General features: G+C 42.5%; 1 protein-coding gene across 1 annotated transcript in view; it reads left to right on the forward strand.

The window, feature by feature from the left end:
* The window catches only part of Usp44 (ubiquitin specific peptidase 44), a 27460-nt gene extending 14606 nt beyond the window's left edge, over positions 1 to 12854 (forward strand). Inside the window, exons 4-7 of the mRNA XM_028783019.1 lie at positions 3123 to 3318; positions 5242 to 5350; positions 10046 to 10251; positions 11172 to 12854. Coding sequence (XP_028638852.1) covers positions 3123 to 3318; positions 5242 to 5350; positions 10046 to 10251; positions 11172 to 11371 — 711 coding nt within the window. The 3' untranslated portion in view covers positions 11372 to 12854. The remainder of the gene's footprint in view (positions 1 to 3122; positions 3319 to 5241; positions 5351 to 10045; positions 10252 to 11171) is intronic.

Below are 12854 nucleotides of genomic sequence, written 5' to 3' on the forward strand. Positions count from 1 at the left end.
TGTGAGTTCGAGAGTTCGAGGCTAGCCTGGTCTACAGAGTGAGTTCCAGGACAGCCAGGGCTACACAGAGAAACCCTGTCTCGAAAAAACCAAAAAAAAACAAAAAACAAAAAAACCTTACAGATCTCTGTGAATCACTGGAAATAGTTGTGTGTATTCGTGGAATCAGAGGCTTTTTCAGAGGGAAGAGATGAAGGAACTACGTTTTCTAGGTTAGAGTATAGCCATTCCCCGAGTGGTTATGGAGAGGGTCTGTGTGTGTGTGTGTGTGTGTGTGTGTGTGTGTGTATTGTATGTGTGTGTTATGGGTAGACATAATGTTACTGTGCCCTGCCTGAAGATTATCCTAGAATTATTCAAATGCTGGTTTCTCTGCCCCCATATCTGGTTGAAATCCTTATTCTAAGAATCTCAATGTTGTGTAAACATTGCTCTCCAATTATTCTCTGATTGGTCAATAAAGCTAGCTGATCAGCCATTGGCTGAGCAGGGGAGAGAATAGGGCTGGACTTCCTCCCAGCCAGGGTAGAGAGAGAGGAAGTAGGGACTTGCTGTTGGGGAGAGTCATTTGCTGTAGGGAGGACGTACCTTGCCCTGGAGCAGAGAGAGCCTTTGGTTGGGAAGTAACCAGATTCGTTTAGAGGATTAAAACAGAGTAATACTGCTTGATTGTTGTACCCTTATATAAATGTAATATTAATAAGTAATAAGCTGTTATATAAATGTAATATTCCAGCCTCAATTATTATTTAGGAGACAGTGGGGTTAAGAGAAAAACTATGTGCTTTCATTTAAAATGCTCTGTGTGTGTGTGTGTGTGTGTGTGTGTGTTACCTGGGGGACATAGTTGTTGTACTGAGAGAATGGATATGGTACATGAGCAGTTTCAGGCAACATCCTTTTATTAAAAGTATAAGGGTCAAAATCTTTGAACAAGTAGGGAAATTTGAAGGTAAAGAAATTACTATTTTTTTTTAGATTAATAATCCTAAATAGTTTGCCCTTGTATCCGTCACTTCTGTAAGTTTTTCTTGTTGTGGAAGGATGGCCTGCAAACTAGATTCCATCTACACAGTGGTTCTCTAGTCAGTGAACTTGGTAAACTGTCACCAGTTGAAAGCCCCTGTTTTCCCTTAACACACAGCTTTCCTTTGTATTTTAGCTGAGGCAGAGGAGCTACTTTATGCCTATAATTTTGCTACTGTTATGTGTTTTAGTATAAATCTCTGTGTTTTCCTGTGGTCTTAGAGGACCCTGTGAAAGAAGAGTTGTTCGACCCCTAAAGGGGACTTTACCCAAAAGTTGAGAACCACTGGGCTAGTGAGATGGTTAATTGGTTACTGCTCTTGCAGAGGACTGGCGTTTGGTTCCCAGCACCCACACTTGGTGGCTCACAACTGTCCCTGACTCAAGCCACAAGGGCATCTGATACCTCTGCCCTTTGTGGGCACCTGCACTCACATACCACACTCCATCCACCACGCAAATGCACACACTTAAAAAAGACAAATCTTGCTAGGTGGTGGTGGCGTACACCTTTAATCCCAGCACTTGGGAGGCAGAGGCAGGCAGATTTCTGAGTTCGAGGCCAGCCTGGTCTACAGAGTGAGTTCCAGGACAGCCCGTCTATACAGAGAAACCCTGTCTCGAAAAACCAAAAATAAATAAATCTTAAAAAAAAATTTAATCTTTTTTTTGTCAAAACATTTCTGTATCTGTTTATTTCTACCATAATTTATTTAATCATACCTCTGTTGTAGATTTGGGACTATTTCTACTGTTTTGTTATGTCGTGATAAATTAGTATTTTTCCTGTTTTCCATGTGACACAGTCCTAGAATTACTTTATCCAAAGGGAGTAGTTTGGGGGCTGGACAGATTGGCACAGTGGTTTAGAGCAGGTACTGTTCCTGCAGAGGACCCAAGTTCAGTTCCCAGCACCATGTCCGGCAGCTCGAAATGTCTGTACCTCCTGCTCCTGGAGGATCCAGTGCCTTTGGCCCTGAAGAGCACCATCACACACATGCACACACCCACACACAAGTACACAGAAGTTTTTTAAAAACGGGAGTAGTTTGGGTAGTAGGTAATTATAATTTAATTTTCAGAAACGTACTTTCTCATCTTAGATTCCTAATAGTGTAAGAATGGCTGGGTTTTTTTGTTTTTGTTTTACTTTATAAATAAGTGAATCTTGAAATGAGTAAAAATTTTTTTAAAGAATTTTATTTATTTTATGTATATAAGTATACTGTAGCTGCCTTCAGACACACCAGAAGAGGGCATCAGATCCCATTACAGATGGTTGTGAGCCACCATGTGGTTGCTGGGATTTGAACTCAGGACCTCTAGAAGAGCAGTCAGTGCTCTTAACCGCTGAGCCATCTCTCCAGCCCCGAAATGAATATAATTTGTTATATAAACATTTTGCTTCTGTTTTGGGCCTTGCATCCTGCTGAGCCACTCGTCTCTCTTCCCCAGAAGTCTTTCTTCCTTGAAGTCCTGTGATAAGACTTCTAGGGCACTTCAAGAAACGTCTCAAAACCTGACTTTGGTGCTGAATTCCTAGACTTCTCGTAAGATTCTAGTAAGATTCTAGCATCAGATCCTATTATAGACGACTGAACTCAGGACCTCTGGGAGAACAGAGCAGCTGACACTCAACAGCCAGGCCGCCTCTCCAGCCCTGTTTTGCATGTTGCCTGTAGATTCAGCTTATAGTATCTTCAACTGTTTATGTGCTGAGTTGATGGCATTAAATAACCCAATCACTAAATTGCCTCTGGTTATCAGAACTCCTTTGTTTTGTGGTTGGACATCAGAGGACATCTTAGAACTGTGTTCCCTCCCTCTACTCTTTGGGTCCTAAAAATCCAACTCAGTTGGACCATCATGAGGCTTAGCAGCCAGTGCCTTCCCCTTGAGTCATCCCACCAGCCCTACCTAATAGCTTGTTAAAGAACAAAGTTCCAGTCGACTGTCCTGGCAGATGGTAACACCAGCTTGTCAGCTTTCTCATGGTTCATTCACAGAAGAGAAGCTCACTGTGTGGCAATGACCTCTAATGAAAGTTAGTGCTTTGGCAGAAAGACTGTAAAGCGGAGTAACATTTTCCTTTGCAGGTTACATGTCTTGCTTGTGAGAACAAATCAAATACTATAGAACCATTCTGGGACTTGTCACTGGAATTTCCAGAGAGATACCAATGCAGTGGAAAAGATGTTACCTCCCAGCCTTGTCTGGTTACTGATATGTTGGGTAAATTTACAGAAACAGAAGCTTTAGAAGGGAAAGTCTACGTGTGTGACCATTGTAACTGTGAGTATGGCCCGTCTCTCTGTGCTTTTGTAACGTTAATATCAGGTGGGGACCAGGGACCCTGGAAGAAAGCACTTCCGTCATAGCTATGAAAATGATTTTTTTTTTTAGTTCTGCAAAAGAAATCAGACATTTCTACTTGATAATGATCATTATTGATGATAATAAGTTTCTTCTTGTAGTGCCAGAGAGGTGGCTTAATGGTTAAGGGCACTGGCAGTTCTGGTAGAGAGCCAGGGTTCCATTCCCAGCACCCATGTGGCAGCTCAAATCTGTCTTTAACTGTAGTCTCACGGAGTCTGATGACTTCTCGCCACCTCAGGCGCACACATGTGGTGTGCAGACATACAGGAAGGCAAAACATTTACCCATACACATAGAATAAAATAACAGTTATATCTATCTATCTATCTATCTATCTATCTATCTATCTATCTATCTATCTATCTTATTTTGGTTTTCCCAGACAGGGTTTCTCTTTGTAGCCCTGGCTGTCCTGGAACTCACTCTGTAGAGCAGGCTGGCCTCAAACTCAGAGATGTGCCTGCCTCTGCCTCCCAAGTGCTGGGATTAAAGGTGGATGCCAGGCTCAACAATAATTTATTTAAAAAAATGTCCATGTCTCAAAAAAAAAAATGATACAAGAACTTGAGATATTTAAAAAGAAAAGAAAAACAGTGCTATGGCATTAAACCTCGTGTTTCCTGCATGCTAGGCAGCTGAAGAGATATATTGATTATTTTCTAGAACCCCTTAAAGTCACATTTTGTTCTGAGTGCTGCCTTAATTTCACATTATTAGGTTATGACATAGCCTAAGATCTACCTATAGGACTTGGGAGAGCAATGGGCCTTTGTCAGATTTGTTAGGATGAATTTAAAATGTCCCAAATAGCTTCATCACCAAAATTTTGGGGTAGATAATATTATACACGTAGTATATAGTCTTATAGTAACTTGAATATGTAAATGAGGCCGACAGATCCAGGCTTAGAAGAACCACTTTAATACAGTAAGGTGAAGGTTGCAAGTAGAATCCGGCGGCCTGGCCGGCACCCTGTGTAGCCATACACAGAGTCCAAAAGCAGGAACAGGGTATTTAGCAGCATCCGGGTCCCTGGAGGAATAGCTTCTAGTAGCCAGTGAAAGCCACCCCAAGCTGACACGAGTGGCAGCTGCTAACCAGCACGCTCTGGGAGTCGATGGTCCAGCAGAGACTCCAGGGCACAGTCCCTAGGTGGACATAGGGGAGAACCCCGAGTCCTTGTTAAAAGAGCATGACCCTGGTGTGGCGAGGAGAGACCTGGGAAGCATTACCAGTAAAGCTAAGGACACAGGAGTGCTATGTGCAGTACACAGCCATGTGCCTGGGACTGGCTTAGTGAAGGCTAAATGAATTGACCATACGTTTTTAAGAGTCCAGAAAGTGTGTTATTAAAGAATGTATGGAGGGAAATGTTCACTTTCTCCTGCTAGTTGGCCTAGTCAAATCTACTTTTAAATCTATAGCGGCGTTCTATTTTATTCTTGCGTGTTTTGCCTGTATGTATAAAAGCATACCACATGTGTTGTGCCTACAGAGGCCAGAAGAGGGTGTAGCACTCCCTGGACCTGTAGTCACAGACAGTTGTGAGCGTCCACGTGGGTCCTAGGAACTGAATCTGGATTCTCTGCCAGGAAGCACTTGCTCTTAGCTGCTGGATCCAGCCCCTTGCAGGATTATTATTAAGTCCCATACTTCCTTTCATGTCTACCCTGATTACGCATCCGTTTCTCGTTTTGTAAAATGCACAACATTTCCTGAGATCACCTCTAGCATGGTGCTATCTATGCCTGGTGCCAGTGTGGGCGAGTTACATGAAAGAGTTCACTCATGGTTTTCCTTGTAATTTTTGAAACTGTTTTTATTTTACTTGTATTTTAGCAAAGCGTAGAAAGTTTTCGTCAAAACCAGTTGTACTCACAGAAGCCCAGAAACAGCTTATGATATGCCACCTACCTCAGGTCCTCAGACTGCACCTCAAACGGTTCAGGTCAGTAGTGTTAGTTCCAGTTGTCTACCACTTACGGGAATAATTGGGTCATTCCTTCTGCTTACGATGCTTCAGGACTTTAATTACATTTGAACAGTGACTACTTGGCTAATGGATGACATTCTTTTTAAAAAGCATAGTTATTATCTTTAGCTTTGAACAGCAGACATCTATATTCAGAAACTGAGTTGTTTAAATAACTGTTTTTCTGAGCCAGGGCCAGGCTAGCCTAGAATTTGCTGTGTAAGGTACCCCAGCCTGGGATCAAACTGAGAATCCTCCTGCCTCACCTTTCTGAGTGCCAGCATATCACATATCCCAGCAATGACTGTGACCTGCTCCATGTGACTTTAATTATACTTATCATTTAATATTCAGGTGTACTTTTTGAAAGATATAATTTTGTAATGTGTGTATTTTACCCAGTTGCTTTGTGGTTAGAATATACTGATCAAAGATATACCAGTTTGGGGGCTAGCGAGTGTTAAAGTACTTGCCACCAAGTTCAATCCACTGGATTCTGCCCATGGCTTAGAGAACCAAGTCCCACAAGTTGTCCTCTGACCTTCAGTGACACTGCAGCATGATCATCTCCCAGAATGAGACACACAAAATAAAATGTGACTTAAAACCATAAGAAAGCCAACAGTTGTAGCACACACCTTTAATCCCCGCACTCAGGAGGCAGACACAGGTGTCTCCTTTACACAGTGAGTTCCAAAACAACCAGGGCTACACAGAGAGACCGAGCCTCACAAACAAACATCCTAAGAGTTCAGTTCGAAGCATTTAAAAAAAATTGTCTATTTGTATACCTGCATGTGTATTCACACATAAGAATGCCACAAAGCACATACAGCAGTCAGAGGACAGCTTCTTAAGAGTTGGTTCTCTCCTTCTGCCATGTGTGTCATGAGGACTGACATCTGTCTGTCAGGATTGGTGGAGGCCACCCTTACCACTTAAGCCATCTTGCTTTGCCAATTCCTCAAGCAGTTTTCTTACTTATTTCTTGAAACAGGGTCTCTGTACTTCTGGCTGTCCTGAACTCTCACGTAGACCAGGCTGAGTTCCTCCTGCCTCTACCTGAGATTACAGGTACAGACCACTGTGCCAATAAGAATAACTTTCTTAGTTCAAGTACGGCATTACAGAAGTAAAAACATCCCTTCCTGATATGCACTGTTAGACTTGGCCCACCCCGTTGACTGACTTAAACTTGTAGCTGTTAAAGATGCTGTCAGCAGATATATGAATGCTTTGTACGAGATACTAGGTTTTTTCCTCAAGATTACAGCTATGCACACACAGAAGTAATTAGGTAAAGAGCTATATGCAAGTGCCGTCGGATTTGAGGAAGGGTGTTAACAAAAATATTTAACGTTCCCAGAGCCTGTCTTAGGTTAGTTGGGGTCCTGGGCCTTTCAGGTCTTAGATAACGTGGCCATGCCTTTATGAATCCTATCTAAAGCATAGATCTAACAATATAGCACAAGACCCAACACACAGCAAAACCAGTCTGCAACAAAGTAGCTTAATTTGCTTACCTCTCTCTTACCAAGCAGAACAGAAACTCAGCAATAACCAGTGCCCTAAGGAAAAGTTCTTCCTTACAAAGGGTGTGCTGCTAAGAGGCTACTCCACTCTTCTCCGTATTCTCCTCCCTCCAATACATTCCTTCAGGGGAGGTCAGCAGGCCATTAATGGGACAGTGAAAAGGCTCCTGGAAAGCACCACCAAATTCTGGTACAGCTGAAAAGCTTCTGGTAAAGATGGATGGAAGACGTTAGCTGTCATCTTCAAGGTCCTCCATATCCTTAGACTGCAGCTCTCTAGTCCTAGCTGGCTCTGAGAGGCTTCCCTTCCACGGCTGACCTTTGTTTCTGAGCAAGGCAGATCCACTGCAGTTTCTGTGCTTCTCCTCAGGCAGAATAATGTCAGCATGCACGTGTGTCTGGACACCCACTTCTTGGGGTGGTCCTTGCATCAGCCCTTCATCTGTCAGGGTGCCTTCCATCTGCAGCTTCGGTTGTCTGTCCCACCCCTCTGGTGCTTGAATAGCTGCTGCCTCAGCTTTCTCTGGGACAACTGATCTGGAACAGCAGACACCCCTGGCTGCTCTTGGCAGCTCACTCCTGATTTCCGTTTCTAAGTGCCACACCTCAAGGCCAAGTATTGTGCTTCATACAATTCCCCCTTTTAATCCTCTGATCTCAAGGCCTAGAATGCAATTCATAGAGCATGCCCAGAAGTGTCAGGTAAATAAAGGGAAGTATCTTTCGGGAGGATCACTGAAGCCAAAGAGCAACATGAACGAAGGTATGGAGGGAAGAACAGGACTTTTATAAATAAATAAATGAATGAGTGAGTGAATGAATAAATGAATGAGGAATGAAGACAGGGCTGAACAATTAATAGTATAAGGACAGTGGAGATTGAGACTATATATACCAGGGGCTGGAGAGATGGCTTGGCAGTTAAGAGCAGTTAAGCACTGGCTGTTCTTCCAGAGGACGCAGGTTCAATTCCCAGCAGCTACACAGCAGCTCACAACTGTCTTTAATTCCAGTCCCAGGGATCCAACACCCTCACACAGACATCCACATGCAGGCAAAACACTAATGCACATGGAATACAAATAAATAGAATGTATATCACTTTTTTTCTTTTTAAGACAAGGTCTCATGTCTAGACCAGGCTAGCCTCAAACTTAAGAGATTACCACTGCCTTTGCCTCAGCTCTGGGATTAAAGGCATGTGCCACTATACCTTCTGTATTAGAAAGCAGTGGGAAAGTCCTAAAAAGGACACTGTAAAATATAAAATGACACTGTAAAAATGCCAGTTATCATACTTTTTTAAAAAAAGGCAATGAAATAAGCCAATTTATAATTTTAAATTATTCTTTGTCCTAATTTTTTAAACTTTTTTTTTTTTTTTGGCGGTGGGTGGAGAGCATATGCTTCAGTGGGCATCTCAAAGTCCAAGGACAATTTGCGAGAGGTTGTTCTTTGTGGGGACAGAACTTAAGCCATCAGATTTGGCAGTAGGCTCTTCCACCTATACCGAGCCATCTTGCCAGCTCTTAAAATCATTTTCTACACAGGCAGTGCAAACAGAAAGGGACTTAGGACGCACTGGAATAAACTACCCAGTAGTCATGTCTATGGAGAAAAACATCATAACCATATGAAAAAAGGCATCAAAAAGAAAGTACCCAGCCGAGCAGTGGTGGCGCACGCCTTTAATCCCAGCACTTGGGAGGCAGAGGCAGGCAGATTTCTGAGTTCAAGGCCAGCCTGGTCTACAGAGTGAGTTCCAGGACAGCCAGGACTACACAGAGAAACCCTGTCTCAAAAAACCAAAAAAAAAAAAAGTACCCAGTACAAAGAATTTAGTTATCAGCTGGGTTCCCTTTCCTTAGGTCCCCTGCGCTTGCCGGTGGATCTTACATTTGAATTTATCCATTACCACAAAGGGCATCTGAAGATACTGATGAACAGTAGGGATAGAGAAGGCACTAGGGAGGAGAAAACAAAAACAAAACCGACAGCAACAACAGCAGCCACTGTATCCTAGGGTTACTTTTGCTGTGATGAAACACCAGGACCAAAAGCAACTTGGGAAGGAGAAGGCTTGCCCTTCCACATCACTGTTTGCACTGGAGAAAGTCAGGACCGGAACTCAAGCAGGGCAGAAACTGATGCAGGAGCTGATGCAGAGGCCAAGGAGTCCTGGTTACTGACCTGCTCCTCAAAGCTTGCTCAGCCTGCTTTCTTATAGATCCCAGGACCACCTATCCAGGGTGGTACCACCCACAGCAGGCTGCCACATCAATCAATAATTAAAAAAAAAATGCCTTCCAGGTAAGGTTCACTACCCTCAGGTGGCTATAGCTTGTATCAAATAGAAATAAACTAGTCATCGCATATACCTTTCCCTGACATGGCCACTCCTCTATGTTCTACTAAATACTAGGGGAATTGTGTGGAAGCTTCAATGCATAGACATTATGGTATCTCTGGTTCTCCCTTTTCTTGGACTGAACATCTGAACATCCTCAGCAGTCTCTGACTACTCAAGAGCATACAAAAGGCTCATCAGCACTTCCGAGATCCCAAGGACGGTATGAGAAAATGCACGACCGCCAGCTATCATCTGCCATCCATAGCAAGGCAGAATGTGAAACTCACAAGGCTAGCATTCATTCTCTAGGTTTTATCTCTGCATTACAGAAGACAGTTATTTCAAGCCTGATGGAAGCCTCCTGCGTAGTTGCACAAGGTTGTGATACCACACTACTTGGGGGGGTGGGGGTGGGGTGGAGGCAAGACATTGAGAAGTTCAAGGTTACCTGACTACATGGGACCCTGTCTGAAAAGACAACCACGTGGCAACAAAAATGATGGAAGGGCTTCAAATACAGCACAGTGGCGAAATGCTTGCCTACCAAGTCTAACCCTCCCAACACTACATGCATGCATTGTTAAACTGATAAAGCAGACGGTATTGGGCCTTGTTGCAAAAGAAAACACACATCCCTCCACAGCTAACTCAGCACTGAGAACACGCGTTATATACACATGCTGCTTTAGATTATGCACTCTGCGGAATCAACTACTAAAGCTGTCTAGACCTAATATATGGCAAGCTTTCTTCCCTTGATTCTGAAGTGTCACTTGCTTTTCTTCCTAGATGGTCAGGACGTAATAACCGAGAGAAGATTGGCGTTCACGTTGTCTTTGAGGAAACCCTAAACATGGAACCCTATTGCTGCAGGGAGACCCTGAACGCTCTCAGACCAGAGTGCTTTATCTATAATTTATCTGCTGTCGTAATCCATCACGGAAAAGGATTTGGCTCAGGACACTACACTGCCTACTGCTACAATTCTGAAGGAGGTAGAGCAAGAAAACCAATTTTATTTTATCTTGGGTTAGACTTGTAAGCTTCTGCTTAGGTTTTTAGCAATTTCTAAGTTGGCCACTAACTCACCCGATCATCCACCTACCTTCTTTCAGACAAAGGCCTTCTGCAGTCAGTGCTGCTGGATTTTTGGTGGGTTAGGGAGGTACAGAAAACATTTCACAGGTTTGGATACTTTTTTGAGACAGAATCTCAATTTATGTAACTGGCTATTCTGGAATTCAGTGTGGATACCAGGCTGGCCTTGAACTGAGATGTTCCTACCTCTGCCTCTCCTGAGGGCTGGGATTTAAGACATGTGCCATCAGGTCCAGCCAAAATACACATGTAATCTTTTCTTTGGTTTTGAGACCGAGTTTCTCTGTAGACCTAGCTGACTTGGTACTCAATGTATAGACCAGGCTGGCCTCAAACTCAAGAGATACCCCAGCCTCTGCCTCCCAAGTGTGCCACCAAGCCCAGCACTAACCATGGAGATAGCAGATACTTGTTCAGATTTAACAGAATCACCTTCATCTGTGTCCTCCATATCCCTTCTACAGCCACCTTTCTGCTTTCCTCAGCAAAAAGCCTTGCTGTTCTCATACAGAATCTGTTAAAACTACTAGGGACTATATTGTGCTTTATAGTAAGTAGCTGAAGCAATAATTACTATTTCCTCTGGGAATGGAGGGTATCAAGTACATGTGTCAGGTTCTGTAACTACTAAGAACAGATAGGTTGTTGCATAAAAGGAGTATGAAAGAATTCTAGAGTAACACTTTCCCACTGCAAAGAAAATGAGCTTTCCTGCCATTGCTTTCCTGCAGGAAACTCTCCCTTTTCAGTCAAAGAGGCTTTTGTAGTGGAAACTTTTGAAATTCTTTTACAACTACTGATCTTTGCTTCACTCTAGGGTTCTGGGTACACTGCAACGACTCCAAGCTAAGCATGTGCACTATGGAAGAAGTACGCAAGGCCCAAGCTTATATCTTATTTTATACTCAGCGAGTTACTGAGAACGGACATTCGAAACTCTTGCCTCCTGAGCTCCTGTCCAATAGCCAACAACACCCCAGTGAAGAAACCGATGCCTCTAATGAAGTCCTTAGCTGATCCAGACAGTGGGCTCTCGTTATTTGTATATATACTTTTTAAATGGGCTGACTTACGATGCTGGGCTTCATTGTTTTTATTCTGTAATTATGATCAGTGCCTGCTGTGTTTAGACATTGTGTATTTAACTACAAAGGTTTTTTTTTTTTTTTTTTTTTACAGAGACAAAACTATAAATGTATGTATATCAACTATAGGTCAACTAAACTTTTTTCAAATATTTGAGTTTTATACTTTTAGTGTTTACCTCAGACTATTATTACCTCTTATATTTTGATGTCTTAATTGCCTCAAATCATGAATTTGTGCAACCTACTAAAGAAATTCAGGTGGCATCATTTTCTATATATTGTCACTTATTTATCTTTTGTAGCTGTTTTCTATACAGATTCTAACTACATGGGAAGGAGATGCTCTTCACAGATTGACTAAGAAAAGAAAGCCATTGGTGTACTGACTCCAGTTCTGCCCCCTCGGAGGTAACTAGATTGGAAGTGAAATGCTGAAGTATCACCTAGGTCCAGTCATTCCTGAGGCTTCATGCTTCTACAGGGCTCAGAATAGACTTAATACAGATACTGGTCTTTCACTACAACATTTATTGCTTCCATAACTGTCCTTTATTGAGCACAAATTCAAAATGAAAATGGCAGATTTACAAATGGTATACTATAATGAACTTTGGAACTATGGGCAATGAAAAAAAATAGTTCTAATAAAGCAGTCACAAAATTTTGAATTTAGCAAACCAGTATATTATGATTATAATACAAATGTAGTTTATCTTGAGAAGTGAGTTTTATGTTTAATTATTTTAGATCTCTTAAGTACTTGAGATCTCTGTTAGTTACATGGAATATGTATGGGAGAATGTATAAGGCGGAGAAGACAGCGGTTCAAGCATGGCACCTGGGGTGTTACATCTAAGATCTCATTTTTCTTGAAGTAAACTAAGCCTGACTCTTGCTAGGATTAAGTGACCACTGGGAATCTCTTAGGACCCTGGCCCCTCTTTAAAAAACAGTAAAGTGATCTAAACTTACATTTACTGAAAGCAAGAGAGATTTCTGCTTTGTTCTAAAGAAAGCTTTCTAGGTCTTACGGAGCTCTGCTGCCTGCCACCATGGCCACCGCCACCCAACCAGCTCAGAAAGGGGGCTCCACCAACCTACAGATCCCAAGGTACCTGTTAGCCACTGGGAGAGGGTTTTTTCCGTTCTTGCTAAATAAAGTGACTTTATTTACAGCTTCTGTGCCAGGAAGAGTTAGTTGTCTTTAGCACAGACTTCTGAAAGGAGTGTCACCTGGAGCAGGCAGCTTATCACAAACTCCAACAAAAACGCCATCAACCTACAGAAGAATCATTTGTGCCAAAAATATAGCTGGAGTATATTAGGTCTGAAAGTGCTCACTTACCCAACACGTATGCAAACTGTTGCATCAACTGTTAAATATACCTCATTAAAGATTTGTGATAAAGGTA

The sequence above is a fragment of the Grammomys surdaster genome, unplaced genomic scaffold, assembly GCF_004785775.1.
Source record: "Grammomys surdaster isolate TR1022 unplaced genomic scaffold, NIH_TR_1.0 958, whole genome shotgun sequence".
Classification (NCBI taxonomy): Eukaryota; Metazoa; Chordata; class Mammalia; order Rodentia; family Muridae; genus Grammomys; species Grammomys surdaster.